The sequence below is a fragment of the Canis lupus genome, chromosome 14 (genome assembly GCF_003254725.2).
Source record: "Canis lupus dingo isolate Sandy chromosome 14, ASM325472v2, whole genome shotgun sequence".
NCBI classification, from domain to species: Eukaryota; Metazoa; Chordata; class Mammalia; order Carnivora; family Canidae; genus Canis; species Canis lupus.
The window spans coordinates 41917544-41941207 of NC_064256.1; the positions used below are offsets into that span (position 1 = coordinate 41917544).

Consider the following 23664-nt stretch of genomic DNA (forward strand, 5'->3'; position numbering starts at 1 on the left):
CATCTCTCCCCACAAACAGAGCCTTACTTGTTTCAAAGATAATTTTTATTGGTGAGAAACATTTTAAAGATATAAAAGATGATTTTCTTATTTATATGACAGTTTCCATTTTGAAAGTTTTCTTCTCAAAGTCTTCTTTCTTTCAATAACGTAGCTTATCCATCAATAAGGATCCCATCCTCTCTCGAAAATGAATCGATTAATCATGTCAAAAGATCTCAGAGGCTGGTCATAGGGTAAAATGTGTCCTCCTCCTCGAACAATTACCTTGGAGAAGAAAAAAATAAAAGTTAAAATTTAGAGAAATGGATGTTCTACATGGATGGAAAGTTTCGGTTTGGATTAAAGTATTTTTAAAGCTTACATGAAATACAGAACCTATTCTATCAATCCATGCCTTTGGATATGCTGATTGCCTAGGTTTTGATAACTTTGCTGATAGGTACACTTTAAGGTAGGAAAGCTTTACAATTGTTGGGTTATTTAACTTAACACAAAGTAGTGTTCATCTTTCACAAGTATGGAACTCGAAAATTGTCTTTCTCCTCTTGGGAGTGAGCTGTCTGCTGCTCTATGCTTTACCCTTACCTGGTGAGGCCCCTGAGGTGTGAGGATCTACCCTATGGTCAGTTCTGTTCCCAAGTGGGTGGAGGAGCCTACCCAATGCCCTCCTTCAATCCACTGAGCCACGTGGCCCTCACACTGAGCTCTACCTGACATCTTAGTCTTGGCCGCTAGTACAGGGGAATTTTGATTCTCCAAAAAATTACGACAAAAACGAGAAATCCTTGACACCTGAAATCTTAAAAGGCCATTTTTTTTTTTTGGGTAGCACAGAATTAGAACATTCTTTTTTCCCCCAACATTATGAAAACTGTCCAAATATAGAGCGAATCTGAAAGAATTTCATAGACTTACAACTTAGGTTCTCTCATTAACACCCACTTTACTCATTTTCTCACACTATCCATCTATTAATCCATCTTATCTTCTTGACATATTTCAAAGTAAAATATGGATATCAGTACACTCCCCCCCAGATTTTATGTAAAATTAACACACAGTGAAATGCACTTATGTTAAGTGCAGATGCACTGCGTTTGGATAGCAGTGAATGCATGTGTCACCTGATGAGATATATAAAGCATTCTGAAACATCTACAGTTAGGGTGAGTTCAGACCCCTGTGCTAGGTGCCATACAGATTTAAAACAAAAAAGAAAAAAAAAGGAAGGGGTGGTGGAGGAAGGGATCAGTCTCTATTTGCAGCAAATGTCAAGGGGAGGCCTTCATGATTCAACACCAAAAGAGAAAGAACCGACACTGAGTATTGGCAGGTCGCCTGCAGGAGGACAGAGCAGTGTGGCTTGACATGTCCTATGGCACATGTGGAAAATAGCCAGGAGTTAGTAGTGGATGAAGTGAATGAACACTTGCAAGTAAAGAGGTCACACTCAGTAAGTTCTACCTGCTAAATCACAACAAGCAAGTTAAGACAACTTCGGTAAGGCCCTTAATAGCTGGTTTAACCTGCCTCAATCAGAAGGGAACTGAGGCAGAAAAAAAAAAAAGGAGAAATACATTTACACAGTGCATTTATTATATTAAAAAGCCACCCCAACACTCAGCATCTTACAACCTTGCTGTGCGGTAAGTGGGACCAACATTATTAGATGAATTTTGCTTTACAGCTCACAGCTACACAAGTTGTGTACTGCACAACTAGCAGCAGAGAGCACCATTCATGCCAGCCTCGGTGACTGAGTGATAACAGAGCTACTAGGAGGCTTGTCCAAGTCACATAATTGTAACTGAGAGAAGGAGCTGGAACCTGGCTTTTGATGCACACACCAGTGTTTTTATTCAAATCATAGTATTTGTACAATAATTCTTTATATTTGAACCAAACTTTACAGTTTAGTCATAGAACATTTCACCTGGCTCTCAACAGCCCTCTGAGGCGAGTAAGGGAAGTAGACCACTATTACAGATGTGAGATTGGACTCAACCCTCATACACAATTGGAAACACGTGCTGTATGCTACACTCCGTCAACGGCCATTTGTGCCTTGCTGCAATGACAGTGGAGCCCATCTACCATGTGTGTTCAAGCCTCCATCTGGAAACCCAACATTTTGTCACAGACTGAAAGTAAACATGTGTGACATGAGCCCCTCATGTGACTCTAGAGGAAAACTTTTGCTGCCCCCACAATCCCAGGCTCGAACTCTTCCTGTAGGTTCCCATCCAAATCTCCGGCTTTGGCAGGATTTTGATGAGTGATTCTCTGCAACTTCAGCTCAGCTGAGGACACTTAAGGAAGCCATGTTTGTGACAAAACCCAGCTGCTGCTTCAACTGGAAGCAGAAAGCTGAATCCAAGAGTTGAATCCAAGAGCTAATGGTCATTCTGCCTCTAGGACCAGAGCTGGAGCTACTAGGGGTAACATAGTGCTTTATGGCCCAGGCTTGGAGTCAGAGTGCAGGAGCATGACTCAAGACACAGCAAGCTGTGTGACCCTGGACGAATAACTTACCTGCTCTGAGCCTCAGTTTCCTTAACTGTACAACAGAGAAAAAAAGCATTACATCTTGGGACAGTTGGGAATTACGTGAGCAATTAATGGAATAATGTCCATGGATTACTTAGCATAGTGCCTGGACTAGGATGGTACTCAGTGAATATTAGCCATTGTCATTATTCTTCCAATAGTTATCCCTATTCAAAATCTAGGATCAAAATGCTTGTGTCAAACTACTCTAAAACACTAAGTTCCTACATTAGCATTAAGAAATCTTGGTTTCAGGGAGTTAAAACAGAGCTTCTCAAACCTGAATATGCATCAAAATACCTGAGCTTGTTAGAACAGACTGCTGGGCCTCACCCCTGGACTTTCCAGTGCTGAAGGTCCAGGGCAGGGCCTGATAATTTGCATTTCTAACAATTCCAAGGTAATGTTGACACTGTTGGTTCAAAGATTATTTTTTGAGAACCACTGTTTAGAAGAACCTTTTCCATTCTGTGACAAACTAGGCAATTCTCTATATTAAGAGAGAATACGAACAGATTTTGTTTAACACCTAACTCATGGCTCACCACAGTATATTTCCTCCCAATCATCCACGTTCCCAGTATTTACACACATGCACACAAGCACACACACACACACACACACACACACACACACACAGCTTCTCTGACCATGATAATCAAGTGGTGAAGAAGAGATGATACGTTTGGTGTTACAATTCTTATTCTTATAACCTGCATGACTCCTGGTCCAGTTCTTAGCTGCCATATGCAGTGACCAAATGTCATCATAAATGGTGCCATTAAGATTGGAAAGAAAAGCTCATTTGGGAACAAAGTCTTTTTCACACAGCAGAAAATTCTCAAAGTATATTCCTTAGCATATTCACAAAGAACATTTTACAAATGTTAACCTCAAAAATAAACTTATGAGTTCCAGAAAAAAAAGACCATTGTTTATAACCATGCTGTTTACCACTCGCAAATCAAGGATACAAACAACTCCATGGTTTTTAGAAGTATATAACAAAATGTGACAGGGCTGTGATTCCATATTTGACTGTGATGAGATTGATCCCAAGTCTCTCTGGTTAGAAATGGTCTCATCATCAGAAACTGTCTATGTTGGGTGTTTCCACGCTAGAGCTGAAACCTCTAAACTCATGTGTTCCAGATGTTCCAGGGGGTCACAAATGTGTCATGAATTTTAAAAGGGTTATGCAAACACTTTAAAGCTTCATTCCACTCTATTTTTTCGACATAGATACAATTCTCCCTGGAACTAGAAACATGGACGTGGCGGTCAAGGTTTCCCAGTTGTGCCTTTATAGGTGACAAGATATAGAGGGAAATTCACACTGGGATTGTTGATATAGGTTTGTCAGGGGAAACTTCACGGGGGTCTTGGAGGAGCAGATGTCTGGACAGACTGTGCTGGGTGGGGTGGGGGAGGGATGCACCCAGAGGAAACTGCCCTCGCAAAAGCAGCGGAACATGAAACTGCATGGCACGTGCAACAAGCAACAACCCATGAGGGGTTCCAGGTATGCAGGGGAAAGAGAAGGGTGGAACAGACAAATACTAGTGAGACCATGTGATGCTCCATATGATGTGCTGCTGGGTTTGTGTGTTTAAACGAACGGTAGCATTTAGTACATTCATGATGTTGTTCAAGCAACACCTTTATCTAGCTGCAGAATGTTTTCATCACCCCAAAGGGAACCCTATATCCATTAGCAATCTCTTCCCACTCTCCTCTCTTTGCCAGCCCCTGGCAATCCCTAGGCTGTTTTCTGTGGACCTGCCTATTCTGAATATATCTAAAGGGGTTTCAAGCAGGGCAGTAATATACTCAGATTTGCATTAGAGAAGGATGACTTAATGTGTAATGAGTGGGCTGATTTGGAAGGAAATGATACTGAGGCAGGGAGGCAGATTAGGAGACCAGCTGTTCAGGTGAGAGAGGATGTGAGTGCATGGGAGAAATGGGGAGAAGGGGAAGGAGAAGAGAGATGTCAAGGTGGAACCATAAAATCAGTGACTATTCAGATGTAAAGGTAAAGTGAAAGCATGCCCCAACACTCATACATATCCTCCCCATTTCAGGCTTCTGACACAGGCAGCTTTGTAAGTGGTGGTGCTATTAACCAAGAAAGAAGAAAAAGAGGCAGGTTTGGGTAGCTGGCAATATAGTATAGATTTATAGTTCTTCTTTTTTACTACAGGATGATGCAGACATGGGAAAAAATCTTGCTTGTTATGGTGTCTGATTTACACTAAATTTATTTTATTATTTTTATCTTATTTCATATTCACAAAACCTTACCCTTTAGCTTTCAGACAATAACCTTGTATTGAAATGGAATAAATATGCACTCAAATAAAAAATATACTGAAAACGAAAGATACCTGGGAATGAGCCAAAGCTTGTTAGTAGCCACGTCCTAACAAGGAATTGGGCAACCCACTTAAAAAAAAAAAAAACGACAACAACAACTCCCCCTGCCCCTAAAAAAAAAAAAAAAAAAAAAAAAAAAAGCAGAGATCGAGGTTGCAAGCTGTTCCCAAAACCCTCAGGGAAAACTTGAGATTTACCAGTGTACACTTCTAGTGTACCAAAGCATTACTGAACAGGAGGGGGAAAGGTGCTTTAGCTGACCAAAATGTAGCCATCACAATGGGAAACATCCCTCAAGTAGTCAATACATAGCTTTGGTGGTACTTGACAGTTCCTTAAGGGCTTCCCAGATACACCATCTTACATAATCAGTTGCAACAATATTATAATTTAAGATTTCCACCTATGATGTAATAGCAAGTGTCAACCCCACCCACAAGAACACTCAAAGCTGAATTAAAAAGAAAAGAATCCTCTTTAAAAGTATCAGAAAGCAGCCAGTACTTGAGAATGAGACCATGGAGAAAAGAGAATCACAGAGAAGTGAACTGAACATTTTGTTCTGCTTTTCTCTTTGAGAAATTTCACCATTTTCTAAGCTTCTTTTTCCAAGAAACTGAGCAAAGAATGAAGATAAAAGGATAAAAAGCTAAGTAGAGCGTAGGGTACTTGGGAGACCAAAAATTAAAACAAAGAAAACCCAAAAAGAAACAAAAGATAAAATTTAGAATTACAGGCTTGTCAAGGAAGCATGGCTCTAGTAATACTATAGGCTTTCTGTTAGACCCACAAAAGACAAGGTCTTAGAAGTAATGGAAACCAGAAGGAGGTTAGCCCTCCCAATATCTGAAATCCAGCACCAAATCACCATGTTTGCCCCTGACTGAAGCCAGTTGATCTGCCCCTTCACTAACTGCCTTTCAGGAAAAAAAAAATCAAAGCCTTTTTGGAGGAAGATAACATTATTTTTCATATATTTTGTTCAGCATTCAATAAAATGTAGTAGACATGCCAAAAGATGAGATCAAATGACTGAAAACCAAGGGAAAAAGCAGACAACAAAAAGAGATCACAGGGATCCAGGTATTGGAGTTATCAGGTATAGATTTTAAAATAACTGTAGATTTTAAAATCTAAATCAGGCACAGGTTTTAAAAAGACAAGAAGTTATGGAAAACACAGAAAAGAGAAAAAAAGACATGGTATGACAAAATATTTAACTATGTTTAACTGGAATCCTATAATAAGAAGAAAAGGAAGGAATTGTGCAAAAGACATAGTAAAATATAGAGATCATGAGTAAAACACTCCCCCAAATCAACAGAAGTCATCAAGCCACAGTGTTGAGAAGCTCTATGGACCTAAACTAGAAAAACCCAGAGAAAACCACATCTGGGCACATAACAGTGTGCTGCTAATACTAAAGACATAAAATCTTAAAAGTTGTCAGAAAAAGAAACCGCATTTTCAATAACTTCAAAGAAGCAAGAAAATTGACTAGTTAACAGAAACAATGGAAGCTATAAGCCAGTGGAATTGGATCTTTTGAGGTTTTGTTTTTAAAGATTTTACTTATTCATTTATTAAAGGGAGAGAGAAAGCAGAGGGTGGGGCAGAGGGAAAGAGAATCTCAAGCAGACTCCATGCTGAGTGTGGAGTCCAACGTGGGGTTTAATCTCATGACCCAGAGATCACAACCTGGGCTGAAACCAAGAGTTGGACGCTCAACTGACTGAGTCACCCTGATGCCCCCATATTTTTCAAGTTCTAAAAGAAAGTAGCTGCTGCCAAGGACTCCCATGTGAATGACTCCTTAAAGATATTTTCAAGGGAATAAAAAACTGGGAAAAGGTATTGTCAACAGATGTGTAAAGAAACATTTGAAGATTATTCTTCTGACAGACAATCATCGCTAATGGAGACACGGAGGAGAATGAAAAGCAAACGAGAGTTTACATGGGTAGATAAACAGAAATGAATGTCAATAATAGTAATGTCTTGTGGAGTATGAATGATGCAGAAGTTTTAAAAAAAAGACAACAGTTGCACAAAAGGTGGCATAAATTGAGTTAAGGTATTGTCACGTACTTGCACATCTGGAAAATAATAAGTGCACTAACTCAAAGTCAACATTCTAAGTCAGCATGTGTGTTGTAATCTCTAAAAGGATAAATACCCTGATGCTTATAGCAGCATTATTTACACTAGATAAACTATGGAAGCAGTTTGTGTCCATGATAGATGAATGGATAAAGAAGATGTGGGATATATATACAATGAAATATTACTCAGCCATCACAAGAATGGAGTCTTGCCATTTGCAACAGCATGGATGGATCTAGAGAGTAAAATATTAAGTGACAGGGATCCCTGGGTGGTGCAGCGGTTTGGCGCCTGCCTTTGGCCCAGGGCGCGATCCTGGAGACCCGGGATCGAATCCCACGTCGGGCTCCTGGTGCAGGGAGCCTGCTTCTGCCTCTGCCTATGTCTCTGCCTCTCTCTCTCTCTCTCTCTGTGTGACTATCATAAATAAATAAAACTTAGAAAAAAAATTAAAAAAAAATTAAGTGATAAAGGCCAGTCAGAGAAAGACAAATACTATATGATATCATTCATGTGTGAAATTTAGGAAACAAAGGAGGAAAAAGAGAGAAAGACAAACCAACAAACATACTCTTAACTATAAAGAACAAACTGGTAGTTACTTGAGGGAAGGTGGGTGGAAGCATGGGTGAAATAGGTGATGGGGATTAAGAGTACATTTAACATGATGAGCACTGAGTAATGTATAGAATTGTTGAATCATTATATTGTACACCTGAGACTAATTTAACAGTGTATGTTAACTATACTAGAATTAAAATTAATAAAAAAATAAAATTAAAAAATAGATAATAAAACAATGTATCTTCAACAAGCTAATAGTTTTTTAAAAAGGAAATGTCTCCAAAGGAAAATATGGGATAGAAGGATGAGAATAAGTGGCACAGACGCTTCTGTGTAATGTGAAAAACAGACATCTGACAATCAGGGAACTTTTAAATTAGAAGATATCTGGTGATCAAGTAATATAGCCTGTTTTTTTTTCAGAAAGGTACAAAATGAATGCCTGGGAAGTGAAGACCCTTCAGTCAAATCTCAGCCTCATCTCATCAAATCAATTAGATGCTTCAATGTGCTATGAATGTCTCTGTTTTTAAAAAAGAAAAAAGTCATGGAAATTTTCTCTAAATGAATTCCAAGAATCTCTATGTTAACTTCAGCAAGGTTGGTGGTATGAATGACTAAGGTTAGAGCCTTGTCTTCCTTTGATCATTATTATCAGTGGAAACCTAAAGGCACAGTACAGTGTAGTAAGAAGTGATTCAGCATGGTGATCAAAAACATGAACTTGGGATTCAGTAGATCTGATTTTGAGTCCAGCTCTGTGACTTTGGCACCAGGACTTACCTGCTTCTATTTTCTCATCTGTAAGATGAAGGTAAGCATTAGGGTGACCAGTTGTCCCACTTTGCCCTGGCCTGAGGGATTCCTGGAAATATAGGATTTTCAGTGCTAATGCTAAAAAAGTGTCAGGCAATCTACGATGGTTTGTCACTCTAAGAATATTTAACTTTTTGTATGGATTCGAAGAGATAATGCACATCAACCACTGTATGGCACTCAGCTCACAAATACACACCATGTGCCATGTAGACATATACTAAGAACTCAAGCGATAGTCATCATACTATTATCTCATTTTTTATTGTCAAAGGAATATTTTTTCCCTTTGACAGTAGAGAAAGATCAGAAGTTACAATACTAATAAATATAAAAGATAGTACTATACTTTTTCAGTAGGAAAAAAATATATTGTTCAGGAGGGAGAATATTTCTTTCCAGGCTTTTTTTTTTTAATTTCCATGCCATGAATTCTTCCTACCCACAGGAAAGGTCTTAATTAAAGAAAGAAAGGAGATTGAATATGAGCTCAAACTTCTGTCAGTTTGCTTGACTTAACTGTCTAGAGTGAATTTTATCCCTTTAACCTGCCAACACCACGATCCATCCCATTCTTTCCCTCCACCCCCTTTTACCACTTGCAATGCTAAACACCCTCATCTCACCACACAGAAATGTCAAGCAAGCAAGACCTTACTTGTCTTAGCAGAATGGCAAAAAGCTGTTCTGTCTTTTTTACCCATGTAAGAACCCACTTTACAACACGGGATTTGATGCAGTTAAAAAGTCATCAAAACTTTACTTCCTTCATGTCCTCTTTTCTATTTGAAATCCACCAGAGGATAAAAAGCAAAATCCAGTTCATTAATTACTCTTACTCCCTAGCTTTATGCTCTACGTCTGTAGTTTGCTCTGCGAGGAGAGAATGAGAGCTGGGGAGGAGTGGACAGGGGTTACTGCAGCCAATGCTCTCTGCTGGCAGTGTTGTGAGGATGGAGAGCCGACTCATTGTCTTCTGGGGAACAGGGAGAGGAGACCCAGCAAACCTACTAAAGTTTTACCTCCCGCACGACAGTGTGGAATGGCTCTGGCATTGTGCACTGGCCCAGGACAGCTGATTGTGCACATTGCTGCCCACCCAACTCTACATTCAGGGGTGTCATGCTGGTAGCTTGAAATCAGCCACGGTGGGAAAATTTACAGCACAGAAATCGGCAAACACTATAGATCAGTGTCTCCTCTCCCTCCCAAGCCAGTCTACCTTCCCACCCCTAGTTCTCTGACATTTAAGCTCTCCTGGGGACAGATGAAACATTAGAGCATTCTTTCTCTCTCCCAAGATAAATCAAAGAAACATCTATTCAGATTAGTAAATTATAAGGCCAAAACTTCTCTGAAATCTTGGCTCAGGAAATCAGATGGGCCAGGTTTCAGATATTTGCTGAAAGATGAGAAGGTCCTGCTCCCTGCTTCCTTTCCTGCCTACCCCCTGCCAGTTATACTGAATTCTAGTATAACTGGCAATGATAGGTTCAAGAGCACACACTGCATTCACTGATACTTCTGTTGGTATCAGAGCCCCTGTGACACTCCAAAGCTGGTCTGTTTGGGACAACTGGTCACCAGAGAGGGTATCTAGATCCAACCGTGTTCCTGACCCACAGGCTAAGGGGATCCCAGGCCTGAAAGTGTCCCCAGGTTCCAAAAATTGAGGATACAGGACACGCCAACTGGCACAAGATTTTAATGATGCCATTGGTTGAAATAAAACAAGGTGAACAGTTTTCACTACCAAGCCAAAGACTGTCCAAGGCAAAAACAGTCCCCTTGGGCCAGTGGACAATGTGGCAGTATCTTAACACAACTTTATTTTGTTCTTCACACTGCTCCTTTCTCTGCCCCTCTACCCTCCACCTTGTGTATTTTGGGGCTGTGCTTAATGTTTCTACCAGCACTTTTGTGAATCTGGTTACACTTCAAATCAAAACAACACAATGTTACTATTTAAAAAGCAAACCCCCATTCCCTCTTTGTTCCTCAAATATCATTAATTTTTAAAAACTATTCTCCATATGTGGATAATACTTTAAATGTTAGTCTTCTTAGTATTTATTCACTTCCCATAATGAAATGGTTCTCTGTTAAATTTCAATAGATTATTAAAACCCACTCAACGGCTAAGAGAAAATTATGCATCATTGCCTAGCTGTTATACCTCAGTAAATAGATTTGCTATCCAATTTATATTTTAAATAATACAATAAATTAGCTCCCTGAGTATTAACTAAGTGCATATTTGGGTAGCTTAATTTAGAAGCATTCTTTTTATGCTAATCAGCCCTCTCTAATGAAATAGAACCACATGAACTAAGAGGACTCTTGGCAAATAATCAGAGTAAAATTGGGAGTTGCTATTGTTTATGGTTTCCTTTGTTTTCAGGCAGCAAGCTGTGTGGGTTTTATTTATTTTTTTAAGAAAAAACCCCCCAAATGCCAAAAATTTAATTTTTTTTAAAAGGAGAGGACATTCTAGTCAGCCCCCAAGATAATGAAACTTCTACAACTCCTCCCATAAATTTATTTCCCAGAATATTTCTCCTTTCTTCTCCTGTATAACACAGAAAAGAAATCGTCTTCAGCTGACATGAACAATGCATCCTTTCATTTGAAGGGAATTGCTTTGAACTGTTCATTATCTTAGCATGCCTAGACTGTTTCCTAGAAGACACTTAAGCATGTACAATTGGTGAGCAACCATAGCATTCCTTGAAAACTGCAGTATGGTTTGTTTTGAGATTTTACTTATTTACTTATTTGAGAGAGGCAGAGGGGCGGGGGGCAAGTAGACTCACCGCTGAGCACGGAGCCTGATGTGGGGCTTGATCCACAACCCTAAGATTGTGCAACCTGAGCCAAAGCCAAGAGTCTGCAGGTTTAAAACACACACACCTACACACACACATGCACGAGATGAGTACGGATAGAAGAGGTAGGGGCCAATGTGATTTTCATTCACTGGATATTCAATGGGGGCTGGGAATTGTGGTAAGGGGTTTGCTAAAGAGATAAATGATACATTATTCCTGTTCTCAAGGAACTCAGTGTCAAGAAGGGGAGGAAAGCAATTAAAGAGTTACATGAAAGAAAAACCCCAGTGTGGTACATGCACTAAGGTGTACATAGAGATGCAAAGGAGGTATTCTGAGAGAAGAAGGCTTCCTTCCTTCCTTCCTTCCTTCCTTCCTTCCTTCCTTCCTTCCTTCCTTCCTTCCTCCCTTCACTCATTCATTTATAAGTAATCTCTACACCCAACATGGGGCTTGAACTCAGGACCCCAAGATCAACAGTGGCATGCTCTACTGATCTAGCCAGCCAGGCACCCCCTTAGAGGTAATTTTAATCCCTGAAAGGTAAATGGGGGTTCTCCAGGCAGCCAGAGGTGCAGAAAGGACCTTATAAAGAAAAGAAGGAATCCCATGGGAATTGCTGGCTGACACAAGAGCAAGGAGGGTTTGAGGAATCATAAGGTGTTCTGTTTTTTAGGATTCTAATGGAGAAGGAGGCAGGGTGAGAACTCAGATTGGAGAAGAAAGCAGAGGCCAGACCTAACCTCTTTACTGCTCTGGAAAGAGAGTTCAGACTTTATTCTGCAGGTAGCAAGGTGTCCATGAGAGAGTTTGAACAAGGGAAAACATGATCAGACTTGTGTTTTGGAAAAAGCACTGAAAGAAGAGCAGATCGGAGAGTAGGGGGACTTGTTAAGACCAGCTATTGTCAACGGAAAAAGTTTAAACCACAACTTAAAACACAGAGTGTTCTTGAATAGCATCCTCTAAAACCTGTGCTTTTATTTTATTTTTTTTGAAACACCACAGAGCAAAAAAGTTTCAGTTTAGAATGTATAAAGTAGGGGAGTCTCTCTTTTAAAATGTCCCCAAAATGCTGTATTTTTTTTTATTGCTGAATATAAAATCAGTGTTTTTCCCTTTAAGCAGTTCTTTGTGGTTTCTGTGTCAAGCACTAGGAAATGAATAAAATCAGGCCACTGAAAAGGATTTATAAAGCAGATGTGAGGGATGCTAGCTAAGGAACTGGGTGAGTAATATTTACCAATTACTATTCTTCTCAATTTTCTGGTAAGACACAAAGCAAAGCACCTGGCTAAATAACTTCACTTCCTTATTGTTTCCATGGGAAAGGGATAGAAGTGAGGGTATTTGTGCTGTGTTGGGGAAAGATGGCCTAGGGCTTGCCTGCAAATCCAAGGCATCTATTGAAATCTGTCTATTTTAACAATTGTTCCTTTATACTGAGCCACTGTTGGGGAGTTGAAATGAAAAGGTTCTAAAGAACTAAATTTCTTATGTTTTAAAGATGGATTTTTTTTTAAATATTTACTTATTTATTTATTATGAGAGAGAGAGAGCGAGTGCCAGGGGCACGGGTAAGGGCAGAGGCAAAGGGAGAAGCAGACTCCCACTGAGCAGAGATCCTGATACGGGGCTCGATCCCAGGACCCTGGGACCATGACCTGAGCTGAAGGCAGATATTTAACCGACTGAACCACTCAGGCACCCCTAAGCTGGATATTTTGGTAGCCAACCTCGGCACAGGAAAGAAAAATGCATCTGCCTAACCAAAGCAGTGTTAGGACTTAGACATGACAAGTCTACTCTACTTTTCACTCTGTGTGGAGACTGCAGCCTTTCCATTTGGTGCTAGCCAGAGAAGAGGGGAAAGACAGCAAGAGAGAAAGAAGACAATCATGAATGGCAGATATGGGAAAGGACATTAAGCTTCCCTTTAACTTAACAAACCCACGGGAAAGATGACTAGTGACAAGTCCAAGAGTTGGCAAAAGTGTGAAATAATCAGATTTCTTATACATTACTGGCAAGATTATAATCAATTTAGAAAACAGTTTGGCATTATCTCATGAAGTTGAAGATGCTCAAACCCTGTGAACGCATCAGTTCCACTTCTAGGCTTTATTCTTAGAGAAACTCCTGCACACAGGCACGAGGAGGGCAAGAATGTTCATGAAAGCAATACTCGTAGTAGCGAAACACTGGGAACCACTAACATATCCAACAGCAATGGAATATATGGATGATAGAATTATACAGTGGAATATTATGTGGCGATGAAGAAGAAACAAAGCATAATTGAACTTATCAACGTGGATGAAATTTTAACATTGCTGAATAGCAAAAGCACATTATTGCAAAATACACACAAAATAATTCCTTTTTGGGACACCTGGGTGGCTCGAGGTTTAGTGCCTGCCTCCAGCCCAGGATGTGATCCTGGAGTCCCGGGATCGAGTCCCACATCGGGCTCCCTGCACGGAGCCTGCTTCTCCCTCTACCTGTGTCTCTGCCTCTCTCTCTCTGTGTGTCTCTCATGAATAAATAAATAAAATCTTTTTAAAAATTCCTTTTTATATAAAATTAAACATGAAAAGTTGGGACACCTGGATGGCTCAATGGTTGAGTATCTGCCTTCAGCTCAGGTCGTGATCGAGTCTCACATCAAGCTCCCCATCCGGAGCCTGCTTCTCCCTCTGCCTGTGTCTCTGCCTCTCTCTCTCTCTCTCTCTCTGTGTGTGTGTCTCTCATGAATAAATAAATAAAATCTTTAAAAAAATTAAACATGAAAAGTAAAATGTTATTTATGGGGATGTATATCTGTAGTCAAACTATTATTTTTTTTAAAAAGGAAAAGGATGATAAAAACAAAATCCAGTTCAGTGGTTTACCTCCAGGGGAAATGAGGGAAAGAGGTGGGATTGGGGAGGGCAAGCTCTTGGTAATGTTGCATTTCTTTAACTGACTGGTAAGTACAAAGGTTTACTTATGATTATTTGTTTTATCTTCACAAGTATTATACATACTCCTCGGTTATTATTCCATTTTTAGTTTAAAAAAAAAGAAAAAACCCACCTACTGATGCTGCCAGACACACAAAAATGAATCTTTAAAAATTTAACATGTTGTCTGTCATGTTCTTTTCTTTTGTGTAAAACAGAGCTGATGAGATGGGCCATGTGTCTAAAAAACAGTAAGAGGGGGGGATATAGGGAAGCAACTGAACGGCAACAAAAGCAAAAATGGGAAGTCCCCCTCTGGCAAGCAGCTCTACGAAGACAGAGCTGGTGCCAGAATCTAAACCTTGGGATTCTGGTTGCTGCATACGAAAATAAATATTAGGAACAAAAATAAACACTCACATCTCCATGCCGGACAGCAGAAGAGCAGAGAGTTTGCTAAATAACTGGGGTTTTTGTTTTGCTAGATGGTTTTTTACTCTCTAAATATGAACCCCTATATTCCTCTTCTTCCCTGTTTCCATATGTTAGAAACTCAGTACAAAGAGGTGGGGGGAGGCAAAAACAGAAAGGCTGGATGCTTTCATTTATTGTCAACAGGGATGTTCCAGATTACTGGTGACCTAGAAAGGGACTCAATGCTGCAGAAACATCTCATTACTCAATGTAGCCATTTATATTTACTATCATTAGACTGCATGTAGCAAAAGCTGGAACACCTCCCCTGCCCCTCAGTTCCTTTTACCTCTCACCAAGACAGTTTCTTTGTTATTGTGAAGTTACAACTGGTGTAACTTCAACTGTCATAGTTCTAGGCTTTTCTGATAAAGAACATTTAGTTGAGCCCTTAAAACACAGTATCTATTAAGGATTCTTTTAGGGACACCTGGGTGGCTCAGCGGTGAGCCTCTGCCTTCCACTCAGGGCATGATCCTGGGGTTCAGGATCCTGTCCCGCATTGGGCTGCTTCTCCCTCTGCCTGTGTCTCTACCTTTCTCTCTGTTTTTCTCATGAATAAATAAATAAAATCTTTAACAAAAGGGATCCTATTAGATAGGAGGAGATCTGAATGCAGAAGAAAAACAGATGAATACTAGGAGAGGCAGTAGGAATTTTTATTTCATGCTTACTGGGTGCCAGGTAGAGTGTCAAGTAATACATGTAGGCCCATAATGAATCCTAGTAACTAATCCCTTCCTGAGAGAGAGAAGTATTGATGTGATGCCCACTTCACTGATGAAGAGCCTCTTGGAGAGGTTAAGTAACTTCCCCAAGGTCACACAGCTAGTAAGTGGTGGAGCAGGGTCTGGCACAGGATCCAGTTTTTTTTTTTTTTTAGGATCCAGTCTTTTAACCTCTACCCTGTTGCTTGACTATGGTGATAGTAGTCATTAGAATTACCGAGGTATTAGACTAGAAAGAAAATTCAAGCCTACTTGATAGCTAAACTCATAGCTGTCAGTCTGGGGTTCCCAAAGGTGGTCTGTAGTTTGGGTTGGGGAGGATCTAGAAATTATTTTCAATAATTCAAATAGTCTAATGCATGAGTTCTTGGTCTTTTTTGTGCCATGGACTCACAGTGTCTACTGTGGCCTACGGATATTTTCCAGAAAAATGGTTTAAAATACTATATATATATATATATATATATATATATATATATATGTATGTATGTATGTATACTTACATATATATCATAGATTACAAGCGAACTCATTACATTGAAATTAACAAAGTAGTAAGAAATAAATTTGTGATGTAACAGTATATATACTTCTATATGAATGCATTGAATAAGAGCAATCAGGGGTCTGGTAACTACTGCAATTTTAAAGTAGCAGTGACGGTGATAAATGTTGTTTCAAGGTATTTGCAACAGCATTTGTATTTGGTATGAAAGTATTTCTGCTTTCTGTTGGTGACAGAGTCAAAGGTATTGCTAAGGCCACTGCGGTTTGTTGCCTACATTCATAATGGGAGGAAATGCTAAATTTCATAATTCATAATGGAAGGAAAAGCTATTTGAGGTCAGTGAAAATAAAATGCATTTTTTTCCCTTCTAAGTTCCCTGACCCCTTGAATACTAGTCACAGACACTTGCCCTGGGTTAAGAACCCGAAATCATTGCATTTTTATTTTTGCTTTGATAGGACATTAATTTTATCAATCCATCATAGTGTTTTATCAACTGATTAATATCCAGAAACAAATTCAGGGTGCCTGGTAGATACCATCTTTGCTAAGAAAGGATCCAGATGATGTTTACAGCAGACCCTACTTGATCTAGTTGTGTCATTTCTGAAGAGTAGCATAAGACACACCACTATCTAAGGACTGCACAGGACGACCACATCACTTCAGTACAGCACGGAAGTCTGCTGGGAAAAGGAAGCTAATCTTTTGAATAAATAACGGAGTTTTTCTATGAGTCTAAATTACCAGTGGTCTATCAGTGTTTTGAGAAAACAAAGACCATTTGTAAACCTACAATGCACTGCAGGGACTGAGGTTTAAAATTTAGCTTAAGGTTTTGGCTGAGGATTCCAGAGAATCAGAGCCCCGCCAGTAGATACTATTGACGAGAGGACACTTTTCTAAAAGTGATATTTCAGATCAATGGCTGGTTTGTTAAGAGTGAAACTACATTCTCAAGTTTCTGGTTGGCCTGTAAGGAAGTAAAATAGGTCAGGATTTAGAGCTGCCTTTAGGGATCAGAATGGAAGTTTATCCAAACAATAAACCACGTGGGGTTCCTACAAGATGAAGCCATTTTGGCATCAGTAGAGGGTCAAAAGACATCACAATTTAGGTTTCCCCCAAACAAGATGCACACTAGAATTCCCAAAAGACATATATACTAATGTTCAGGTCCTACCCCTGACAAATGAAGTCAGACTATTTGGAGATAAGGCCTGGGAATCTATACTTGCAAGGGTTAGCATACTATGTTAGGAGAGTGCAGTAGATTAATGATGGTCCCAAATTCTTCATCATTCTTCCCAACAAGAGGAATCTGGCCTTCTTCTGTGATTTGTTTTGGCCAAGAAAACACAATGAAAATAATATTCTGGGACTTTTGCACCCTGGGCTTAGAAGGCATCTTTTGCTGACATCTGACATCTTTTGCTTCCCAGTTTGGGAGACTGGCTGCCAGGCTGTGAGGCCCAGGCCAAGACACTGCATGGTGAGAGGCCCTATGGAGAGAGCCCTGGAGAAGAGAAGGCCACCTTGCACGTTCCAGCTTTTGCCAAACTCCCAGCTGAAGGCAGCTGCATGGATGACCTCAGTGTATCTCACGTGAGTCAAAAGAACCACCCAGCTGAGCCCATCCCACTCACATAATGATGAGAAATAACAAACTTGTTGTGTTAAGCCACTGAGTTTTAGTGTAATCTATTATTCTATTAATAAACAATTAAAAAATAAATATTACCTAAAAAATATTTTTTTTCCTAAAAATTCTGCTGTTCCTATCTTGGAATCTTGATATGAATTAAAAGCAAGGCTGGAGCCATCTTTTTAATGCAGACAGAAGACACAATTACACTAAGAGCTTAGGATAAAACTTACATTATGCCAACAAAGAACAATATCTCATGTGGTGTTGGGCAAACCACCAGCCCCTGATGCAATCCCCTTCTCCATGCCAACCCTGAGAGTTCGCAACTACATTATCTGGGTGGCCTTCATGGTAGACAGAGATGCACTATCAGATCCCTCCGTCAAGGATGGGCAAGCAGCCCAGCCTCCAGCTCTTAGCAGCTCTAGGGGCTGCCTCAGCTGCAGAGAGTAGCCTTTCCCAAGATGATGCCCTTTCTGGGGCAGTCCACATTTGGTGAATGAGTGAGGTGGGGGTTTAAAGGCCATGTCATTTTGGCCCAATGTGGCACACTGATGAAAGAAGACTCTCTCCAGAGCTCCCTGCCAGGTTGGCCAAGCTTTCTCAGGCATAGACCACAGTTTGATTCCCTCTTCCATCAATTCTGCTTCCTCCCCACTCCCTTCACTGGTGTTGATCCCTAATAAACATCTTGCACCCCAAACTTGGTCTGAATGCCTGCTTCTGGAGAACTCAGCCTGCAACTACCATGGAGCTCTCTGATGATAGCAAGTCATGATGATGATGATGATGATGATGATGATGATGATGATTTGACCACTATGTTCTGGCTTTCTGCTCATAGTCTGATTCCCATGCATGAACAGAGAACCTTCCCCAGATCTAGGTAACAGAGACAAAGAAGCTACGAATTGGAAATCATTCTTTGTAGGAAGTAACAGAGCTGGGAGAGAGGTGAAGGCTCTGCGTAATAATCTCTGTAACAAAGCCAAAACATTTTCCCAGGGAATTAGCTGCATTTGGTAATCATCATCTCAAATCTGTTTAACAGTTACTTTCTTGCATTAAATATTGTTTTAGCTTCATCTCACCCCTTCTCAACTAGTCAAATGCAAAAATCACATTTGTTGCTCTTTGCTTACTCTGATTTTGTCAATGCAACCAAGGACTTGAGGAAGACCTTTCTGGAACCATTAGTTCCTTCAGAAATAGTGCAGAATGCACCACACTGTTTAATTAAAAAAAAAAAAGTCAGAAGTCCAAGAGAGGCAGGTGGCCAGCTCTCTGTCATTCCCTCTGTGGATTATCCGTGGAAATGTTCAAATCCCAGCCTGATCTTCCTTTGTACTCGAAAGACTGAGGTTATTCTTTTCTCTATTTTATAGTTGTGCATAGTCAGAGAAACTAAACAAAGTGAACATTAGTTTTAGAAAAGCACAGTTAGGTAGCTGGGTTTGTTCCTGCTTTCTATCTGCACACCATACCTTCCCTGTCCTCCTCCCTCTTGTAAGCACTCTGCTTTCCTTTAGGAGACAGGCTTTTCTGTGTGGACTGGATGTGCTGCCGAATATACTGGCCGCCACCACCACTCCACCCCTCCCCCTCTGTCACCACCACCGCATACACCCCCCATGGGCAGACATGTAGTCCACTCTGGCCAACTAGAGTGTTCCATTCCTTTCCACCCCACTGCCCTCACAGGTACTTAGAAGCATGGTGGTGTGGAGGAAAGATCGAGATTTGGGTTGTTGAGTCTTGGATACAACTACTATTTGAAACCCGAAGCAAGTATCTCAGGTAAACCTTCTGTTTCCTCATTTACAAATTAGTAAATATAATCACATAATTTATAGTGGAGCTATTAGTATTCCATAACATTGTGGATAAATAGTGCGTGGTAGGCCTGAGGGCTGACATATGCTGAAGAATGGGTGTAGCTGTCATCAGCATGGGCCTTCCTGACACCCTTCTTGCTCAGAGTTTATAGAACCATGAACAGCCCACAGCCAGTGAGTGGCAAAACTGAAATTCACACCACGTGTGTCTAGCCCCAGAATCTAGACTCCTCTCCTGATATCAGACTGTCTTCCATTCGTCACAACTCTTCAAAGTAGTCAATCTTTGAGGGTGGTGGGCTCCTTGCCTCTGGTTTCTCTGTACATAACCTTTAGCAGAAGGTCTCATTCCTGTTGGGTAGTCAGGGAGAAACCCTTGAGGAGATTGTAGCAGACCACCAGCCTGAGGGGCCCCACAAGCCAAAGCCCAATCAGGTGGAGAACCTCCTTCCAATAAAGCTCCCAACAGGACTCCTTATTTCTCAGGATCCCCTTTCCTGACCTCTCTTCACCCTGAATTCATCCTATTGCTGGATCCCCTTTCCTGACCTCTCTTCACCCTGAATTCATCCTATTGCTGCCACTTTAAACTTCTCAAAGACCAGTTTTGAAAATGTGCATAAACACCTTCCATGGTGACAAGCACTGTATGCTTCCATTTATACAAGATACGTAGAGCAGTCAAGTTCATAGAGAAAGTAGAATGAGCAGAATGGCGGTTGCTAGGGACTGGAGTGGGGGAGTGGGAAGCAAGTGTTCAATGGCTATAGGTTCAGTTTAGGAGATGAAAAGAGCTATGAAGATGAACGGTGGTGATAGCACCCCAATATTATGAATGTATTTAATACCACTGGATGACACACTTCAAAATGGTTAAGATTAGGGGGTGCCTGGCTGGCTTAGTCAGTAGAACATTCCACTCTTGATCTTGAGTTTTAGCTCTATGTTGGACATGGAGCTTACTTTTAAAAATAATTATTTAATTAAATTTAACAAATGGTTAAGATGATACATTTTATGTTTTATGTATTTTACAATTTAAAAAAAAAGGAAAAAATAAACCTTTGAATGGCCTGCCTCCCACTGCTTCAACAATGGAGCACTCACTTCTTGACTACCATCAAGGGCCCGTGACCCTTCATAGTCTCTCCCCTGGCTCTTATTCTCTGGGCTCCAGTTTGGAAACTCACAGGCTGTGCACACTGCTGGTGCTCTGCTCTTCAGGCTCCCACTATGAGGCTCTGCTTATCATGTTGCCTCTGTTCATTTTAACTACCTTCAGCATCTGTTCTTTTATTAATATCAGAAGTTCGAGATAAAACCATAACTTCTTAATTTAGGATGAACCTTGCCTTACCATCCACTAAGCACTAATATACCTTTTAAAAACCCTGATACTCTGTCTATAGGAAGCGGGTGCACATATGTGACTTCACAGCTAAAGCTAGATGTGAAATACAAGATTTCTCAGGCCTGCCTGAATTATGGCAGACATGTATGCAGGCTCCAGTCTTCACCATACTAGCATGCAGCTGCCAATGCATCATTCTGGAGGTGTGCACCCTTGTGAAGCAGAAAACCACTGGGCCGGAAGCCAGGAGTCCTGGAATCCACTCTCAGCTCAGTCATGAAATGAGTAAGAGACTTCGGGACAGTCACTTAACCTCTGGGTTTCACTTTTACCACCTGAAAAATGAGATCTAAAATTTGTTCCAGCTGTAAAATACTACCTAGCTGAGATAATCCATCCTGTAATTATTAAATAACCCGAATTGATATTGATAATGAAAACATAAAATAAAAATAACAATGACTCAAACTGCAATCAGGAAAAATAGACTTGTTGGAAATTCTGCAAAACTCATGTTAGCAGAAACTACGCCCAGTAACATTTGATAAGAATGAAAACTGACCAGCGACTCAAACTTTTCTTTCAATGTGGAAAATAATTAGTCTCAATAAAATATTTCCAGTGAAATAAAGATGGAAAAATTGGAAATGGTTTCCATGCCTTCTTCAGAAAATTTAGCTTCGTGAAGTTTATTTTAGGAAGATGTTCTTAAAGGAATTCATCAGTGTTATTCTGACTAAAATTTTTTATTTCTAAATGTAGAGTCAAAACTTCCTTGGGGTTGAAATAGCAATTCAATGGTGTAAAAACAAAATATCCTGTTTCAAAAGTAGTGGCAACATCAAAACTGATCATGAACAGTAACTGTGACTTTTGGATAAGGGAAGAGAAAGACTGTAAAAGGAACAGCAGGGTAGCCCTGACAGTGTTGGTCTGGGTTTTCACCAGCCAGGGAGGAAGAGGATTAGATCTTTGATCTACCACTATTAAGTCAATGCACACACACACACACACACACACACACACACACGGGCCACTATTCTATTCTATATTGCTTGCTAACTGAGCCCTTCTGAGCATTAATGAAATATAGATATTTCAGATCTTTCTTAGATATCTTACAGATAACTCAGTCCAAACCTTGCACTTTAGAGATGAACAAGCTGAGAAGAGGCCACTGCCCCAGATGCTGTAATAAGGCAGTGTCTGAATCTTAGAAAGGCAGAGATGCCAAGGGCACATTGTCTTCTAGGCCAGAACCAGCAAGAGGCCGCACGCAGCCCTCCTTCTTCACCTGCCCTCCATGGGCTGGCTGGGGCTGTCTCCGGGTTTCCCAAGGCATCGCCTGATGGGAACATGTGGGGAAGTGGCTCCCTGTCTCTTACCCTGCTGCTCCCCAGGGACAGCTGTCTTCTTTCAAGTGGACACTTTAGGTAACCATCCGGGGACAAGTCTACTTTGGTTTTGATTTTTAAATTAAGAGCTGTGGAGTTTGGCAAAGAGTGAGGTTTCTCTTTTGGCAGACACATTCACATGCTTCTGTTTTGTGTGTCTAAGGCTGAAAAGTAAGTCCATGGCTAAGGCCCGTTTTTTTCATTATCAGACGCTTGATGTTTGGACAGGATTCTCAATCCAAGGCTCACAGAGAATGCCTTTGTTAACACCGGGGCTCTTTTCTCTCCTTAATTCCCCCTCATCTCCACACGCCACCCTCAACCCTACGCGGAGGCATTAAGCGGGCAGGAGCTCTGCCAACATTTAAAAATCACCTCCATAAAATTCAGATCCCTTGCCGTGCGGTAAAACACTCCCTATCACAAACACATGTGGGCCTTGCTTCTTTTGTTACCGTTTTTTTGGCAGCCAGAGGAGGGCCATTTCATCTCTCAATGTGTTTTGCATTCACAAGAGTCAGTGGGCTTAGTGTGATATTTGTCACAATTTCTGAGTGGCGGCCAATCCCTTTGCCCACCTCTGTAGCACATGCCGCCCTGCAGCCACAGCCTGGCCTCTGAACTAGATATTTTATGCACTGAGCCAAGCAGGACACATGTGCAGTGCCAGGCGCTGGAGCGTCTCACAAGGCTGCTCTGGGGGATATAGGTAACAGGTAGCAGAAACAGCCATCAGGAATCTGGAGGATATGCTGAGAGTGCCTTGGTGGGACTGTCATCACAAAGCAGTGTAGCAGACAGGGGGCAAGTGACATGTCCATTGCTCCCTAGCAGCTCAACATTCATGTTGCCCTTAATAGCTTAAATATTAATATTTATTTATTTAAAAAATATTTTATTTATTTATTCATGAGAGACACAGAGAGAGGCAGAGACATAGGCAGAGGGAGAAGCAGGCTCCCTTTGGGAAGCTGAATGCAGAACTCAACCCCAGGACCCCAGGATCATACCCTGAACTGAAGGCAGACAGACCCTCAACCACTGAACCCAGGTGTCCCTAAATATTAATATTTAAACTTTCCCTAAGGGTTGATTTTCAAACATTTTCCCTGATCTTGACTTTTGCTATTTATAATTTTTACTATTTATAATTTTACTATTTATGATTTTCCTTTAATTACTATTTATTATTTATAATTTTCCTTTTATTATGTATACTTTTATATGTTATTTGGGATCATTTACTATACATGATTAGAGATAACGTTTACTATGATGAGATATTGCTCTATGCTAATTGACTTGTTGAATTCCCTCAATAATCCTATAAGGATACCATACACTGTTGTTCCTAAACAACAGACATTTATTTCTTACATTTCTGGAGCTGAGACAAAGTGCTGGCCGGTTTGGTTTCTGGTGTGAGCTCTATTCTGGTTTGTAGACAGCTGACTTCTTGTTGTGTCTTTCCATGGCAGAGACAGGGAGAGCAAGTGAGCTCTCTGGTGTCTCTTATAAGGACACTAACCCCTGCCTTTATGACCTAT

General features: G+C 40.6%; 1 protein-coding gene across 3 annotated transcripts in view; it reads right to left on the reverse strand.

Annotated features, from left to right (window-relative positions):
- Nucleotides 1-27: 27 nt before the first annotated feature.
- CPVL (carboxypeptidase vitellogenic like) overlaps nucleotides 28-23664 on the reverse strand; it is a 126813-nt gene continuing 103176 nt past the window's right edge. For all 3 annotated transcript variants that reach the window (XM_025464486.3, XM_025464490.3, XM_025464489.3), the window contains exon 13: nucleotides 28-267. In XM_025464486.3, the coding sequence (XP_025320271.1) occupies nucleotides 163-267 (105 nt within the window). In that variant the 3' untranslated portion in view covers nucleotides 28-162. The remainder of the gene's footprint in view (nucleotides 268-23664) is intronic.